Source organism: Periophthalmus magnuspinnatus, chromosome 22 (assembly GCF_009829125.3).
Source record: "Periophthalmus magnuspinnatus isolate fPerMag1 chromosome 22, fPerMag1.2.pri, whole genome shotgun sequence".
Classification (NCBI taxonomy): domain Eukaryota; kingdom Metazoa; phylum Chordata; class Actinopteri; order Gobiiformes; family Gobiidae; genus Periophthalmus; species Periophthalmus magnuspinnatus.
In genome coordinates this window covers 24,306,153-24,324,522 of record NC_047147.1, presented here as the reverse complement: position 1 = coordinate 24,324,522, position 18,370 = coordinate 24,306,153, and the positions used below count along the sequence as shown (strand labels likewise).

Below are 18,370 nucleotides of genomic sequence, written 5' to 3'. Positions count from 1 at the left end.
GCTGTACATTCACCAGGTGGCGTAGGAGGACTGTACTTCCTGATCACCTGACCCCTCCCTGCGCTCTGATTGGCCGTTACCTGTGCTGTACATTCACCAGGTGGCGTAGGAGGACTGTACTTCCTGATCACCTGACCCCTCCCTGCGCTCTGATTGGCCGTTACCTGTGCTGTACATTCACCTGGTCGCGTAGGAGGACTGTACTTCCTGATCACCTGACCCCTCCCTGCGCTCTGATTGGCCGTTACCTGTGCTGTACATTCACCTGGTCGCGTAGGAGGGTTGGACTTCGTGAGGGTTCCTTCGGTCTGACCAGAAGAGCAGAAGTCGGTCAAACAGAGGCTCGATGTCGCACACATAAGGTTTGCCCTCAGGAAATATCCTCAACAGTCCACCGTGCTCCTGTTTAACACGCCGGGGTCAGAGGTCAGATTATAACAATCGTTACACATGTGTCCTTTTGTCTCATTTTCCACACACGTCAGTCAGGTTTAACGACGTATGGACCTAGGCCTAAAATATGACACTAGCATCGTATTAGCATATTAGTACACATGTGTCAAACTCAAGGCCCGTGGGCCAAATTCGGCCCGCCACATCATTTTATGTGGCCCGCGACAAAGTATATTAAAAGGTGTGACTGTCTTAAAATGTCAGTTTATCAGGAGATACACAGTTAAACAGCCATTTTTTCATGTCTATGCAAATCCATATGCAATACTTGTAACTTGAATAATAAATATAGAAACATGGATAGATTAAAATGTAGTGACATTTATCTTACAGTTACATCTGGCCCTTTGAGAGCAACCATTTTGTTGATGTGGCCCCCGGTGAAAATGAGTTTGACATCCCAGTATTAGTAGTAGAAGTATATTTATTATTACTATCATTATTAATACTACTACTAATAATAATCTGGAGTATAACGGCCCACTTTACACACTGGGAGTAAACATTCCATTAATTTTCCCCATAGACTCAAAAATTCAAACATTAATGCTGCGATCAGACCGTGGCGTTGTCTCCAGTAAAACCCGACGAGACCAATCTGGGGCAATGTTGGGGATTTAGTGTGTTGCCCAAGGACACAATGTCAGCTTGCAATGGTCTGAGCTGAGCCACTGCTACACTACTACTCTTTGTTGAGGCAGTAATAGTAGTAGTATTAGTAGTAGTGGTAGCAGTAGTAGTAGTAGTCGTAGTAGCAGCAGTAATATTGGTGGTAGTAGTAGCAAGAGAAGTAGTAGCAGTAGCAGTGAGCAGAAGTAACAGTAGTGCTAATCACAGCAGTAGCAGTAGTAGTAGCAGTAGTAGTAGCAGTAGTAGTAGTAGAAGTAGTAGTAGTTCCTCACCTTTGTGTTCCAGTCCTTGTTGAGGTAGTAGATGCAGGTGAGGCAGCGTCCGTCACTGTTGGGATTGTCCACATGTTTCACGTAACCAGCTCCTCCCCCTGGATAACACGCCACCATGGCCTAGAGAGAGAAGAGCGTTAGACCAGGACTAAACCAGGACTAAACCAGGACTGAACCAGGACTAAAGCAGGACTGAACCAGGACTAAAGCAGGACTGAACCAGGACTAAAGCAGGACTGAACCAGGACTAAACCAGGACTAAAGCAGGACTAAAGCAGGACTAAACCAGGACTAAAGCAGGACTAAAGCAGGACTAAACCAGGACTAAAGCAGGACTAAACCAGGACTAAAGCAGGACTGAACCAGGACTAAAGCAGGACTGAACCAGGACTAAAGCAGGACTAAAGCAGGACTGAACCAGGACTAAAGCAGGACTGAACCAGGACTAAACCAGGACTAAAGCAGGACTAAACCAGGACTAAACCAGGACTGAACCAGGACTAAAGCAGGACTGAACCAGGACTAAAGCAGGACTAAAGCAGGACTGAACCAGGACTAAACCAGGACTAAACCAGGACTAAACCAGGACTGAACCAGGACTGAACCAGGACTAAAGCAGGACTGAACCAGGACTAAAGCAGGACTGAACCAGGACTAAACCAGGACTAAACCAGGACTAAACCAGGACTGAACCAGGACTAAACCAGGACTAAACCAGGACTAAAACAGGACTAAACCAGGACTAAACCAGGACTAAAGCAGGACTGAACCAGGACTGAACCAGGACTAAAGCAGGACTGAACCAGGACTAAACCAGGACTAAACCAGGACTAAACCAGGACTGAACCAGGACTAAACCAGGACTAAAACAGGACTAAACCAGGACTAAACCAGGACTAAAGCAGGACTGAACCAAGACTACCAACACACCACCATGGCCTTAAAACATTGTCACTGCTCAGAGAAGTGTCGTGCTCAATGACACAACAGCAGTACCTTAATGATATTAGAGCTTTACATGTTGCGTGTCTCACCTTAGAGCGATGGCTGATTGGTCGGTCGAGTGTCCGCGCGGCGCTCATCACCAGTTTGTCGATGACCACGAGCAGGGCGTTTATGGCGTCACACCCTCGCTCGGCTCCACACACCCACGCGATCCTGTCTCCTCTGACCGCGCTCCTCTTCACTCCCGGGGCCGCACGCATCAACTGTCCCCCCTTCAGAGCTCCGGACAGGTGCATCCTCCTCACCTGCTCGAGCACCGCCCCTCCTGTGACATCACCCAGCACGCCGTCCAACCAGCAGAAACCCTGAGCCGAGAGGGCGGGCACGACACGCTGCGCCACGATTCGCTCGATGTCCACGTCGCTAACGGGTTCGGCTAACGGCATTTTAGGGTCTGTCGCAGAGGGAGGGAGGGGTTTGGAGAGTGGGAGGGGCTTGCAGAGGAGTGGGAGGGGTTTGCGGAGGAGTGGGAGGGGTTTGCAGAGAAGTGGGAGGGGTTTGCAGAGGGTCCTACGGCTTCGGACCAGGTCTCTGCGCCGTCTGGATTTGGACCGGGAATCCAAGATGGCCGACGTCGTGGCAGATTTTGAGACGACACTTGAACTTCAGTTTCGTTCAGTCGGTCGCAACCAAAAATGTCACCAAAAATCTGTTTTTACTTAAATTTACGGTGTTTAAAAAAGTCAAAAGTTAAAAAGCGGTTTCCAACTACTTAGAAATCTTTAGTTGGTGTAAAAAAAATTACTGTTTGGGAAAAGTGCAGGTGAAAAAGTTCAACACTGGACGTTTATAAGGTTTGAATCTGAACCTAAAACGTCAAAATATGGAATGTTGGTCTTTTTAAAGAGGAAAAATGTCATGAAAAAGAAAGTTTGTTCTCCAGATGTGAGCTATTAGGTGATTTCAACAAGTGCAATTCAAAAACTTTAAAAAACTAAATTCAGACTAAAACGTGTCCATACATTTGCAATAAAACACTGCTGTAACTGTGCAAAAAATTGTGCAAACTCAAAGAAAACAGCGCAAATAAACAGTCTTCGCGCTAAACTTCGACTGTCTTTAGAAATATCGAGTTTTAAACAAAGCTTCGGCTGCAGAAGTTACGTGTCCGTGGAGCGTGTCCCGCAGTCACGTAGACCTCTCCAAACCTGCGCTCCCGAAAAGTCCATCTGAACAAACAATATCACTCAGTTAATACCGTCAAAAAATGTCAGAAAAATATATTAAAATCCTCGTGTTTGGACCAAATCTGCGGAGTAAACGCTGAGTCTGTGAAATCGAACCACGGGTGGGAGAGGTCCGCGTCCTGTGGTGCTACGTGCGTAAAGCAGAGTGCAGAGAGACTCACGCACAGCCGGGTTTGTATCAAAACAACAAACTAACAAACAGCAAAGAGTGAAAGAGGAGAGTTCCGGTCTGCGCCTTCAGAATTAAAGCTGGAACGATTCAGTAGAGACGCAAAACAAAAGATCCAAAACTGGAACAAACTGGATGTGCGCAATGCATTTAATTTAAACATCCCATATGGCACAAATGGACTCTTGTAAGACATGTTATAATGTTCCCTCCTTTGTTTCATTCACATGTTAACTCTTTATTATTTTAGTCTGTTACATCTCCAAAGTTCAAAATCCTCTGTTTCACCTTGTGATGTCATGAAGTGGTAGTTTTCAAGTTAACAGCTCCTTTTACATTTAGTTGAGCACAGATTGGCAATTCCAGAGCTGAAATGGTTCAAATGATTCTAGTGAAGGTGTATGGAGTTTAAAAACACACTGGAGCACTTCCTGTATTAACACATGATGACATCACAGGGTGGAACAGAGTGTTTTCAGTTTGAGAGAAGAACTCAGCCTAAATATGCAGAGTTTGTGTGTTAAACATGTGAATGAAACAAAACACAACTCCAGGTCTGTGATGAGGAAACAACATTATAACAGAGAACAAAGAGGAAAATAGGGTCAAATGTTCCTTAAAAAGACGTATGATTTTAAAACAATCCCCTGTTGATGAGGATCTTTTCATATAAATGATATGAGAAGATACTCGCACTTTTAACAAATGTTTCCTGCCTTATTTGTATTTGTGGTCATGCTGTAAAATATTTGTTATTATAATGTCATTGTGATGCATATATTGTGTGTAATATCATTATATTAATATATATTAACAAACTGACGTGGGTAATACTCAATTACATTTACTAGAGTAACTTTTTAAATAGATGTTACTTGGGTACTTGAGTACTTTTCTAACAACATACTTTTACTCCTTCTTGAGTTGTTTCATTGAGGTAATGATACTCTTACTTGAGTACTATACTGTACAGAGTTTCAGTACTCTTACTTGAGTAAAAGTACTGGTTCCTCTTCACACTGTTAGTAAGTCTACAAGTGACAAAAGCTTTGTCACATTCACAAAAATTACCCACCTCTGTCTGTCCTTAACATAAGTGTGAAACGTGCTTTTATTTTTGCCTGAGCCCACTTCCTGTGCGCGTCTCCTGTGCGTGACACTTGACGCAGGGCCAAAAGTGCGACGTGCTGAATGTGTAGTACACTCTGGGGGTGGAGAGGAGGAGGAGAGGTGGGGGGAGGAGTGTGCCGTACTGTATCAGCGCTTCTGTCCTCACGTACTCCACTCTACCGCTCCAAAATCGCGCCAAAATCGCATCTGAGCACCGCGTTATTCGATATTTTACCGAGTCACGACACAAACCGCGCTTTGGTCTTCCGGTTATGATTTATGGTTAGGAGTAAAGTTATAAGTCCTGGTTTAGTTCTGATTTAGTCCTTGTCTTGACCTGGTTTTGCCCAGATTAGGATATAGGTCATGTTTTGTGTAACCTGGCTGGGCCTTACAGGTTGTCCTGCTTTGGTCCGGTTTAGTCCTATTTAGTCCAAATCTAGTCCTTGTTTTGACCTGGTTCAATCAAACGTGGATTTTCATGCTTTTGTTGGAAAACTTTACCACCGCCACACAATCCGCAGTTCCTCCTGAACATGTTTCATAGAAAGTTTGTAAATGTTGTTTTGGATAGTCCGTGCGTAAAAGTGGTTCCACGCGTGCCGTTACGCACGCGCCTCTCTCCATGTAAACAGTGTGTGTCAGAGTCCTATCTTCTGTAGTTGTTATTCTAATAAGAGAGGGCATGAGGTCGAGGGCACGTTGGTCCAGGGGCGTGCCCGCTGCCGTTGGAGATTGCACGTAACCCACATCTCCCACACACGTGCGCACAGGAAGTCACACGTCCAGCACGCGACAGGGAAGCCGTGGGAACTAAGATAAGAACAAAGCACCAAGTGTCCATCTAGATACCCCTGATGTAGTAATAAGATAACCATTGTGTCAGATGCCCTCTCATCCTCCTGATATATCGATGTGTTCCAGATGCCCTCCCATCCTGTTTTACCCCCTTGTGTCAGATGCCCTCCCATCCTCCTGTATCCCTGTGTGTCTTTTTCTCTAAACTACTGTTGCCATGGTACTAAAATTTCAAACCCAATTTTTATCGATACCAAGGTGATGATAAATGATAGAATGAGGGTTCGATTTTCCACATTAAATGGTAGTACTTTGTTTTCTATTCACATGTGTGTTATATGTGTGTGCTCCCTCAGCGTCGTGTGTGTACTAGTCTATGTGTCTTATTAAGGTTCATTTCTGTCCTGTGAATGTAACTTTTTTTTTTTTTAATATATCAATATCTGTGAAAAATTAGTATCTAGTTTTAGTATGTAGAAAGATAGAGACTAGACCTGGAACTAAACCTGGATTAGAAGGAGGACCAAACCAAATCAAATCCACAGTAGGACTCAAATTGCATCCAAACCAGAACCAGCCCTTATTCTGCTCAAAGAAACATTCAAATCTATCAACTGGACAAAATCATCCAAGCCACTTCTTCAGTTCTGGTCAGTTACTGCTGGACACTGCCTTATATCTGTCTGAAGGGAGGAGCTAACTACACTGAAGCTAACTCACATCTATTAACATAATGGCTAGCAATATTGTTTTCTTTGTTTTGATATAGGTCTAAAGATGGAGTTATCTGCTGTACTGAATGTCTTCGGATCAGACCTGGACGACTGAGGGATTACACAAACGCCCTTATTATGGTTTATTTAGAAGTAAACTGACCCGAAGGAGGTCCCGCCCAAAGTCACACAGAGGCTGACTCATTCTACACAGGGATAAGTTAATCACATTATAATTCTGAAGTTATCAGAGAGATAACCTGATGTGACCTTCACACTGTGTGCCAGTCTGTCACTGTGTGATATAAAGAGAAATGAACATATATTATATCGATCAATGATTTCATGGAGCCTTTCCCTCATGGCACTCCACTGACATTTGGATATATTTTTTGACATATTTTTCAACTCTCTATATATTTTTTTATTCTATAAAATAATTGTGAATTTTAATGTAAATGTATATTTGACATTTTATTTAAAAGTACAGTCTAACTTTCTGAAAAGTCACCTGCATGATTCCATAGAAAGTTCCATGGACAATGGGTTTATGCCATACTGTGGAATATTATAGCCAAAGGAACATTTCCATGGAAATAAGTAGGAGGTGGTCCTCCTCCAGGCCAAATAAGGGTCAGGTTTGTGGAGGTGCAAGCCCACTCAAAGTGAAGACACATGATTTTTCAGTGCAATAAACACAACCAAAATGAAAAAAGAAAACATTTTACCCAAATATGCCTTTAATGTTCAGATATAGAATCTTTATCGCCACAAAAAACAACTCCATGAAAACTTGACATCTGTTTACAACAAATATTTACAACAACAAAGGAGCAGATCAGCATTTTACAGTGATTCGGTTTGACACCCAAATCTGCCCAATAAGAGACACTTCAGGTCGACACAGACACGGCTGTGCACAGAAAAGCATGGTGTCCCCACAGTGTCCTCAGAGAAGAGTGAGGACATGTGGGGACAAAATCGCAGTATACACAAGGACTAAATGAGAACTGAACCAGGACTTAAGCAGGTTTATGTCATGTCAGTGTTTCATGGAATAAACCAGGACTAAATCTGGACTAAACAAGAACAAAAAGAGGACAAACCCAGGTCTAAACCAGACAGGTAATTAATGGACTAAACCAGGTCTACTGGACTAAATAATGGGTGAAGCAGAACAAACCAGGGTCTGAATAAGGACTAAACCAGGACTAAAGCAGGGTTTAAACCAGGTCTTAAGGTCAACATTTTAAGGACTAAAGCAGGACTAAACTAGGTCCATCACTGATTGCTCATTCTGTCCAAACGTTTCCACAAAAACTCCACAAATCAGAATAATCTTATAAAAACAGATTCTAAATATAATTCATGGCATTTCAAACTGTGCAAATTGAATCAATTATTTCCTCATATTTATATTAAATGACTTATATTCATATGTTTATGTTCTGCAGACACATACTTTCACTTAATATCATTTAAAGCTGCATTATGCAACTTTTCTACCGAGGACTTTATTACTATTCCCTTAATGTTCCACAGTATGGCATTAAACTTGACTGACCTCACCTCCTCCATAGATCTGACCAGTAGTCTGGCCTTAGACCACATATCGAACTCCTACTGTCTCCATGGAGTTAAATAGGTTGTCTACAGCCAAGCTAGATAGATAGATACATTTAATAGCACATTGTGGAACATTACAAGCAAGCATCAGAAATGTTACACAGTGCATCTTTAAAAAAAACCTTTGCTTGAAAACAGGTGGTTAGAGTAGTCCAAAAATATACTGAAGTGAGAGTAACTTTACAATATTACTCAAATAAAAGTACAAAGGAGCAGTCCAACAAACTACTTAAGAGTAAAAAGAAATATTTGGGATACAATATATTACTCAAGTAAGAGTACTGTTCCACTGTACTATATATTACTCACGTAGGAGTAAAAGTATGCTGAAAGAAAAGTACAATTTCTTTAAAAGTTACTCAAATAAATGTACTACGATCCACCTTAAAAACATAGAAGCATTTTTCAAAAACATAAAAATCTCATCACATTTTTTTTTTTTAACTTTTGAGTCATAAAACTCCAAAAACCTTCTAAATCCAGATGTTTTAAAATGGAATGTGCTTAGAGTAAGACACACCTCCTCGTCTGTGCACAAGCCGCTCAAAACCAGGGGTTATAGTTCAAGATTATTTTAACTTTTGGTTTTCACAGAGCCTTAAGTCTTCCTATTGGCTGAAGAGTGGTGATGGACAGACGGACGGACCAATGAGGCGCAGGCGTGAGGCAGGACTGGGCGAGGCAGAGGTGAACGGGAGCGCGTCATTGGACGACCTCAAAGTAGTGCAGGATGGCCATGATGTGCTGAGGCATGAACACGTATCCCGTGTAAACGGCCATCGCTGCCACGGAAATCAGCAACGAGTCTGAGAGAGAGCGTTAAGGACAAATAAATATAAATATATACTGAACTGAGAGGGAGAAGAGAGGGTTAAGGACACACACGCACACATTATATATACATATATATATATATATATATATATATATATATATATTTCTCCCCTTGTTGGGTTTCAAAGGGTGCGTTCACACTTTATTTGGTCAAGTTTATTTCAGTTATTATGTGGCCTTTGTTTTCGTTCGGTTCTATACAGTTGTCCCTCGCTATATCGAGGTTCACCTTTCGCAGAATTTTTTTTAGTGCAATTTTGCATGCTTTTGCTTTTAAAAAAAATGTTTTACAGTGTATGAACGTGCATTGTGTTCTGCGTCCTGATTGGCTAAGAGACTATAGATCATTGTCAAGCAATTTCCTCCGTGTCGTGTCTCCTGTGCAGTACAGAATGTCCATCCATGCAGGTTATTTTTAGAACGTAACTCTCGCAATAAATGAGGGACCATTGTGTATAGACCAGTTTTAGTTCTGGTTTAGTAATCATTTTTATCTGGTGAATGTGTAAGTGTAAATGCTCCCATAGTGCTACCCAACAGTTAGAAGAGCTTTTCCATCAGCTAAAGTCCTGACCAAGCCTCGGTCAGATCTGGAGATGGGTCTCTACATGGGTGCTGTTCCAGACACACTGAAGAAATGCAGAAATGAAGGGGACGAAACACAACACTAACTAATTAAACATAAAAAAACAAAACAAAAAAAAAAAACAAAGAAAACACCTCGAACCCTAGAGTAGTGTTGTCACCATAGGAAAACTCTTTTCGATTTCAATACTAAGGCATAGACTTGATACAGACTCTGACACTATGATAATTAGAAAAAACACTTCCTTTAGACAATAGAATGTGATTTTCCACATTAAATGGTAGTACTTTGTTTTCTATCCCCATGTGTCCTTATATCTGTGTACTCCCTCAGTGTCCAGTAGGTTCATAGTGGTCCATGGGAGTATACAAAGTCTATGTATCTTATACTTGTTCTGATACAGCTCAAAGATACTCAGGAAGGGTTCATTTCTGTCCTGTGAATGCAACATTTTTTTTAGTATCGATACCTGTGAAAAATGAATATCTAGTGTTAATACTAGTTTTAATATGGGTTAGCATCTGATTTTTGATACTTTTGAGGACCCTACTCAAGTGGAAAGAAATTAAGAGGACAAAACATGACTAATTTCAAACTTTACCAACACCAAAGAAAAATCCTCGTTAATTCACCCCCCACTTTAGAGTGATGGCCTTAAGCAACATGATGAAAGTCTAAACAGGAAGGGAAAAGTCAGACGTGTCACGGATTTCTTCGAATGATCAGCTCCAAATACTTCTCCCTGTCTCTGAGTCAGATGACCTTGTATCAGCGGAATCTCACACCCACTTTTAAGTCAACACTGCAGTAATCCCCCATTCAAACACTGTCTCTGTATAATACAAGAACAATACTCTACAGACAGCACTGTTCTAGGGTTGGCAAATGAACCGAATATCAGATACAAATCAATATTAACTAGTATCAAAACTAGGCACTCATTTTTCACAGGTATAGATTCTAAAAAAGTCTCATTGACAGGACACAAAATATCCTTTCTGGAATAGCTTCAAAATTATCTTGAGCTGTATCAGAACAAGTTTACACCCATGGACCACTGAGGGATTACACAGACACAAGGCCACATGGGAACAGAAAACAAAGTACTACCATTTAACATTGAAAATCACATTCAATTGTCTAAAAAAATACTGTTTTTTTATTATTATCACAGTATCAGAATCAGCATTGAGTACTGAATCCATCCCTTAGTATCGAAATAGAGTTTGAAATTTGATTATATTGACCACACTGGTTCAAACATTTACTTTAGAGGCCAAAGTACATCATCTTAAGACTGAGTAGCTGTACATAACAGACATAAGATCTATATAACACTGTAATCACATTGTAAACTTATTTAACTGTTAGTTTTAATGTCCAAATGTAGGGTTAATCAATTCTCCCACACCAGCCACATACTACAAATATTTGACATAACTGGTGCAGGTTTGTTGGTTACTTGAGGGAGAGAGAGATTTTCCTTCCTGGAGCAAATGATGTCATATAAAGTAATGTTTCTAAGATTTTTGCACATTCAAATGCAAAAGTAACATATGGATTAAACTTCCAGTACATTGAATAACCTCTCTGAATTGTGCATAGTTAACAGGTAAGCGATTAAAACTCAAATACGGCTTCAAATAATTAAATATATGAGTACTATTGGGTCAAAACACAAATCCGCATGACTGAAACGCTATAAAATGAGAGATAAGGCAGTTAGCATTAGCCACAGTTAGCTCGTCTCGGTGAAAGGATACTGAAGACGGTTCTCTCCCACGGCTCCAGCATGTACAGCGCCGTCACAAGCAAATACTGGTAATAAAACCAGGACAGCTGCTTCCAACAGTCCCCCAGAGCCATCTTCCGCCGCTGCGCGTTGATTTATCCGCTTTTAATCCGCTTTTAAACGCTTTTTATCCGCTTTTCTCCGGGTCCGTTCGATTATTTACTACGTGGTCTAGTAACGGGGGCCACTTCCTGGAACGCGGTGACGTAGAATCAGGAGTTCGGAGGTTTAAGCCAATCAGAGAGCAGCGTCACGGGGCACGTACGCAAGGGAGTTCCAGGGTCCGGTTTCAAATGTATATGCAACAAGTGTAAACCGTGAAAGATGCTATACTAATAAAAACAACAACAATACTTCTACTGCTAAATAAATAAATAAAATATAATTATGACATCAATCTGTACAGGGACTGCAGGTGGAAATGAGTATTCTGCTAAAATCTTCATACGGTTAATGTCCCTGATCAAATAAATTATAAATTAGTAAAACTGGAAAGCTTCTTGTTATAGGTGGCATTGCAATTGTCAGTTGCTATGGTAACAGTTCTAACTTGTTACCATTCTGAGACCTAAGAATATCCAACATATTATATGCAGACCTGGAAGTAGTAAATTGCAGTACTAACACTTGAAAGGTGAGAATTCCTACCCACGTAAGCAGTTGTTCCTCATATTAATTTCTATGGTAAACACAGTTTATATCAATTTGACAATTCAAATTCCTCCATAAATTTACAAAACAACCAGAGTTTGGTCAATTTACAAAAATAAAACCCACCACACTTATATTAACTTGAGAAGGTGTTAAAAGGCTATTTCACTTAATGTTCACTTTTGTTTTTGATGCTCTAAATTTGATCATTCAAGCATGCATGGATGACACCTAAAACCTCTTCAGGCATGAATTTAATGAGAAAACTGTAGAACAATTTTGTATAATACTCCCTAATAAAGATAGGAAATATATTTGATTTTCTGAGCAAACTTGAAATATCAGAAACACACCTGTACAAAACCAGGAGATGTGAGGCTATACAAAAGCAACAATAAAATTGAAATTCAATTGAAAAAAATTTAAAATAAGGCATCACTTTACTCCAAAAACTCAAACGTTTGAAACAGTAAAATCAAATGTTAACAGTCTTTTGTTTTGGCGGTGCTCCTCTTAGCCCAGACTGCTAGCATCATTAGTTTGGTCCATCATTACCCGATTTGGCACAATATCCAAAATGAGCATGCCCGTATACTTTGGCGTACGGCTGATGTTGTTATAGTAACTGTACTTGGGACAAACCTCATTACTGACATTTGTTTGAATTTACTTTTTGAATATAAACCGCTTTAAGATAAATACTTTCTCAACCACATTATATATTTAAACTACATTTAAATGGAGCAGAGTGTAGTTAAGTATGAATGCAGACGTAAAACATCACATTTTGAAACTCATGAGCAAAAACAATCATTTTGTTCCTTTTTCTAAGAATAAACTCTGTAAAATGTCATATATATATTTAAACTGAGCACATGAGTTTAATGAAAATGGACCAACATCAGGCAATGACTGTTAGACCATTAGCTGTCAGTGTTAGCAGTGATGTTAGCTCGTAGTGTTAGCAGTGACTGGCAAGGATGTTGAAGAAATGATAAACTTCGTCTTTGTCAAAAACAGCAACTTCCGTGGAGCATTCGGAGCATTGCACAGGATGGTAGACCTCATCCGAGTCCAGCCCCTCTGGTCTCTGGTCCGGTCTCTGGTCCTGCTTCAGTCCTCGATTCATTCCCTGGTCCTGGTTTAGTCCTTGGTTTTGTCCCTGGTTTAGTCCCTGGTCTAGTTCCGGTCCAGTTTGGGTTCCTGGAGCTTTACGTTTGCGTCTGTTCCTGAACTTCCGTGGATCCGGTTGGGTTTTGTATCTCAGGACCTCGTCTTTTTTCACGGTGCAGTTCATCACAAACATGGCTCTGTACTGAGTTCGGTACTTTTCATGTCTGAAACGAAAAAAAAGAGGACAAAAGAAAAATGAGTAATAGTGTAAATTAAAGCAAGCACATTTATTCATATGTATTTAAACTGGCTTTTTAAAAACACGTATGGATCTTAGCATTAGTATTTCACATTACATCACATGCTTAAGACTGATCACAACACTGACAATGCTCAAATTAATGTCTGCTGAAAAGAAAATATTCTGTATACAACTTATATCTGAACAAATAGCTCATTCCAACATGAACAATTGCAATTTCACATTTTCCTTTAGGAGTGTCCAAACTCCAAGCAGTGCTCAATTCAGAGAGTCATTCAAATATCTGCATTTAACAAACCTTTGACAGAGCCTTTAGAAGATTTTGAACATGTATTTAAATCACGATGCAGTGTTTCTTATTGTAGTTATAATGGTAGAATTTCTTAAAGCTCCTATATTGCACAAAATTGACTCTTATGAGTTTTAAGCCATGTTATAAAGTTGAATGTTGATTTACTTAACCAGTTGTTTTTATTTATAATATATTTGTGCAGCACTTTGGAAACTGCATTTGTTTGTGAAATGTGCTATATAAATAAAGTGGATTGGATAATGTTGTTACCTCCTCAAAAACATACCTGGAGTTGTGTTTTGTTTCATTCACACATGTTTGGTCATATTGTGTTAAAACAAAGCTCAGATTAAAATCTAACAGAGCGTCAGACAGAGCAGTGTCTTTAGTTAGCTTCATATCCCCAAGGAATATTGATGACATCAGCTGCAGAGTATGACTGCATGTGAATATGTGTTACCTCTGACAGTCAAGGCAGAGTGTGATCATACAGGCTGGACAGTTTAACACAGCGTCACTGCTGCAGAGGCCCTGTGAGCGCACCGCTGCTCCTGCACCACCAGGGGGCCGACGTCTGCTCTGGTACCTGAGGAATAAACATGGGATAAATCCAAATACTACTACTGCAAGTACACACAGGGAATAAATACTTACTACTACTACTACCTCAGTATAATAATCCTTTTTGTATGACACTATTTGACAAAACAGAATGAACAGGATACAACAACTAGAATTACTACTAGTACCACCACTACTACAACTACTACTACAGGGCATATGTGTGGGAGAAAAGAAAAAAGTGAACTCCAGTCCGGATTTTCCAACCTGGATCAAAATGTAATAGTTTGCATATGGACACTCACTGTCTACTCTTGTATATATTTACATGTAATAGAACTTAGGTCATTTTCACAAGTCAGGTTGATGTAAAAGAGCATTTGCTCTGAAAGCAATGTGCTTAGGCCAGTGTGAACCCAACAGCTTCACTCTGGACCACTAAAACCCTGCTCCAAGAGCGCTTGAAACAGGAGATCTCGGAGCGGCTCCTCTCGCACTCTGGAGTGGGGCAAGTGCCGTGTGAACATGGCCAATGTCGGGCCAATCTTTGCAGTGCAAGTAAAAATGCTTTGTATGAATAGGCGCTGCAGAGCTGCTGTTTGACACATTTGTCTGATGAGAGAATTTGGATCAACTTAGTAGTCTCCTCCTGAATTTGTCTGCGCAGGTGAGCCTGGGTCTGTCTGCACAGGTGAGCCTGTCTGTGAGTTGTTTGAAAAGCTTTTTCTTCTCCTCCTCCACCAGTGCGTACGGTCCTTGCAGTGTATTTAGCCACAGGTGAAAGAAAAGACCACCGCGTATAGAAGAAGTGAGTGTGTGTTTTCTGTTTGCTTGAAGCATGTTGTCATAGAAATATGTTCAGATCAGCTGATGAACTGTCACATGGCTCATGGTGTTTAGGGTGAATGATGTGCAGAGTATGTGAACAAGACCGAGCCTAAAGTGAAGTAACCAGAACTAAATCTAGTGCCACTGGGGGCCGCTCCACAGAGCCATGAATATGTGTGAATACGGCCTTAGTGTCTCCTCCTGTATTTGTTTTTTTAATGTATAAACTAATTGATTTGCTATATTTTCGATATGTAAACTCACTGTCTCCTCTTGTTGTCAACCCAGGCCTGGTCCCGATCGTCTTCGTCTGGGTCATACAGAAGCTCATCATTGGTCAGAACCATCCGCTGTCTCCGCCTCTTTCCAGTCGAACTGCCTATCAGACGAGAGGAATCATTAAATTAAGCTTATGTGCGTGTCCTGATTACGTTAAATTGTATAACTTTGTCCATTGTTTGACTCACTGGCTGTGTCTTCTTCCTCTGAGTCCGAGTCAAAGTAAATCTTGTCGTACATTTGAGGGTTTGCCCCTCCTCCTCCTGATGTCCCCGCTGTTTTTAGGCAAGAGAGACACTAGTAAAACATACAGACTTTTACATGAATTGTGATTAAAAAAAAAACAAAATTGTGATCTGGCTCCAAGAAAATAGTGATATCAATCTGGCCCTGGTTCAGACTGACCCTGCCCTGGTGCACTGGTCCTGGGGCCCCAGGAGCCCTCCATGTCCTTCATTGTGGAGCTGAGTTCCGCCTCCATCTCCTTCTCAAACTCGTCTGCGCTGGATGACTCGCTCTCTCCGGTCAGGTACTCACGGATCAGCTTCTTTTTCTGCTGTGGAGTGCCATTTAGCAACACCTCCAACTCATCCTCAGAGCTGAAGAGAGGGAGAGAAGACAGGGAGGGAGAAAGGGAGTGAGGGAAGAGCAGAGGAAGAGAGGAAGAGCGGGAGAAAGAGGGAGGGCGAAAGGAAAGTAAGGGAGGAAGAAAAGAACGGAAGGACAGATACAGAGAGGGAGAAAGGGATCAAGAGAGAAAGGCACGGAGAGAGAATGCGAGGGGGGAAGGAAAGGAGGGAAAGAGAAAGGGAGGGAGAGAGAGAGAAAGGGAGGGAGGGAGAGAGAAAGAAAGAAAAAAGGGAGAGACAGAAGGGTGGGAGAGAAAAAGAGGGGGGTTAGTTTGTCCCCTTGTTTTTCATAATCATCAATTTGGTTAAAAACAAATTAACAGCCATAACACTAAAAAATCTAACTCTGGTTTGATCTCAGAAGCTAAGCAGTGTTGGGCATGGGTGGAAAGAATGAATGTGTTTGTGTGAATGTGTCTGTGGGACGACGGATGTAAATGGCCCCATGTACAATCAACATGTGCATCATGTATGTTCATTTACATGCACTTTATCAAAAAAATGTAACTAACTAATAGTAAAATGACACATATACTTTGAATTAACAATTAGAAAAATACTCAAACGTGTTCCTCGAGACTTAAGTTCAAACTATGCTCCAAACAATATGCTTTTTTGAGACGAGAAAAAGAAAGTTACAACGAAGACTGACTCGACAGCATCTCCACAACTGCATTTTAAACCCTTCCAGGAGAATAATTCACACCTGAGAGGAGACTGAAATCTGAACAGCTAAACTAATAAACTACAAAAAAAATAAAAATAAACAAATCCCATGCATTACAGAACAGTTTGTAGAGGTCTAAACTACAGGATTAGCACCTTTTACACAGAATAAGGCCCCAGGAGACACAGGAAGGGCATCTGACACACAGGGACATTCCAGAGCATGTTTGTAGAGAATTAAACTACAGGATTCGCAGTGTTTAAAGCCCCAAGAGATTCAAAATATGATGCTCTGTGCAGGAGGTGTTGTCTACTGTATAAACAACTACCCCTGAAACAATTAATTCTTATTTCTCCAGATTGTGTTGCCATAACTTCACAGATTTAGATGATTTAATTTAGCAAAACGAAATTTAAAAGGAAAAAAAAATACACAGATTTGTAAATGATAAATGGTTTAATCTAAATAATGCTCACGATTCGTTTTAAATGTGCTTTATTTTAAGGAAACTATTGCACGGGTTTGTTTACATGTTAGCATTAGCCACCTAGCCACGCGTTAGCTTCGTTTAGCCTCGTTTTCGTCTTTTTAAACATCTCCAAACATGTTACCTGCTCTGGGCTCGCTCCTCGTCACTCGGCTCCTCGATTTCATATGAGTCAAACTCCTGGGACCTGCTCATTTTGTCCATTTTCACGGTTTTATGGCGTTTTATTTGTGTTTTTAGCTTAAACTGCGGCAGTTCCTGTTTCACCGCGAGACTGCCACTTCCGCTTCCGCTGCAGTTCATTCTAACCAGCGCCACCACAAGGACAAGTTTTGAAACATATTAGTCTTTATTCTTGTGCAGATGTCTGTGTAATCCCTCACTTGTGCAGGTATGATCCATGGTAAAAGAAAAAAAAAAAAAAACAAAGTGAGTGAAGACTTTTCGCTGCTCGTCCAAACTGCTTCTTCAGTTCTGGTCAGATCACTGCTGGACACTTGTTCTACTTGTGGATATCCAAAATGGGCCTTCAATGGATCTAAGAGAGCAAAAAACAGGACAACAGGGAATCTGACCCTAGAACGAAAGTATGAGATTCTGGTCTTTTTCAAACCCACAAACACTTTAAGACAGAAACTGGTTCACCCAAACGACAAAACCCCGAGCCATAAACAAAGTAATGTGTCCTCTCCATTCAGAGCAGTGAGGGTTATATTGGAGTTATTTGTTTGTTGTTGGTTCCACAAACTTCCCATATTAATCTTATGTCCTTTCAACTGACAACAGCCACATCTTTGGAGTTGAACAATGACACCACTTTATGAAGGTATTGTGAAAAAAATCATTTGAGTTTTGTTCATTTATACTGACTGAACTCAGTTTTAGTTTCATGTGGATAGGCCCAGTATTAATACGGTTAATACTTCTGCAGGTCAACACATCTGCATCTGAGAGGTACACAGCAAATTCCAACATGAACTGTTCTCCAGCTCAGTTTAAACAAGACTGTAGTAGATTTTTAATTAAGTGCTCTGAATAAAGACATTGCTTATCTTAAAAAATAATAATAATAATAAAAAATAAAAATCCATCCTCTCTTTGCATTTGTCTCCTCTGAAACAGTGTGAAAGATTATATTCAAAAGACAAGACGCATGTTTTCTTAACATGAATAAAATTGGAAACATGAGTTAAACTAGTCTATAATTTGAATATTTCTGAAACAAAAGTAGGAATAAACCATCTCTAAATTTCTTTATCCCTAAATAGTGATAATACTCGATGACCACAGGATTATACTTCTCCAATCGGCCGCCAGGGGGTGCTGTCACATCAGATTTGCTCTTCGTTTTAAGGAGAGGGAAGTTATGAGGAGGAGAGGAGACGAAAGAAACGGGAGGTATAGAGAGAGGGAGGACAGGAGAGAG

General features: G+C 40.7%; 3 protein-coding genes across 3 annotated transcripts in view; all 3 read right to left on the bottom strand.

Annotated features, from left to right (window-relative positions):
• The window catches only part of egln3 (egl-9 family hypoxia-inducible factor 3), a 4,814-nt gene extending 1,131 nt beyond the window's left edge, over positions 1–3,683 (bottom strand). The window contains exons 1-3 of the mRNA XM_033988407.2: positions 2,390–3,683; positions 1,356–1,475; positions 266–402 (exon numbers count right to left, since the gene is read on the bottom strand). Of these exons, the coding sequence (XP_033844298.1) occupies positions 266–402; positions 1,356–1,475; positions 2,390–2,746 (614 nt within the window). The 5' untranslated portion in view covers positions 2,747–3,683. The remainder of the gene's footprint in view (positions 1–265; positions 403–1,355; positions 1,476–2,389) is intronic.
• Positions 3,684–8,475: 4,792 nt separating this feature from the next.
• Positions 8,476–11,313, bottom strand: sptssa (serine palmitoyltransferase, small subunit A). Its single transcript, XM_033988408.2, has 2 exons — positions 11,147–11,313; positions 8,476–8,769 (listed from the first exon to the last, which is right to left on the bottom strand). The coding sequence occupies exons 1-2, from the start codon at positions 11,247–11,249 to the stop codon at positions 8,666–8,668; spliced, it is 207 nt and encodes a 68-aa protein (XP_033844299.1). The 5' UTR covers positions 11,250–11,313; the 3' UTR covers positions 8,476–8,665.
• Positions 11,314–12,061: 748 nt separating this feature from the next.
• eapp (e2f-associated phosphoprotein) lies at positions 12,062–17,238 on the bottom strand. Its single transcript, XM_055231373.1, has 6 exons — positions 17,069–17,238; positions 15,567–15,760; positions 15,350–15,436; positions 15,147–15,261; positions 13,954–14,079; positions 12,062–13,163 (listed from the first exon to the last, which is right to left on the bottom strand). The coding sequence occupies exons 1-6, from the start codon at positions 17,146–17,148 to the stop codon at positions 12,788–12,790; spliced, it is 978 nt and encodes a 325-aa protein (XP_055087348.1). The 5' UTR covers positions 17,149–17,238; the 3' UTR covers positions 12,062–12,787.
• Positions 17,239–18,370: the final 1,132 nt, after the last annotated feature.

Coding starts and splice junctions, on each gene's coding strand:
- sptssa (XM_033988408.2), bottom strand. CDS start 11,249: ATGGCTCTGGGGGACTGTTGGAAGCAGCTGTCCTGGTTTTATTACCAG. Junction 8,770..11,146: donor GTGGGAGAGAACCGTCTTCA/GTATCCTTTCAC, acceptor GCTCTCTCTCAG/ACTCGTTGCTGATTTCCGTG.
- eapp (XM_055231373.1), bottom strand. CDS start 17,148: ATGGACAAAATGAGCAGGTCCCAGGAGTTTGACTCATATGAAATCGAG. Junction 14,080..15,146: donor GTTGACAACAAGAGGAGACA/GTGAGTTTACAT, acceptor TTTATTCCTCAG/GTACCAGAGCAGACGTCGGC. Junction 13,164..13,953: donor CTCTGCCTTGACTGTCAGAG/GTAACACATATT, acceptor TTTTCGTTTCAG/ACATGAAAAGTACCGAACTC.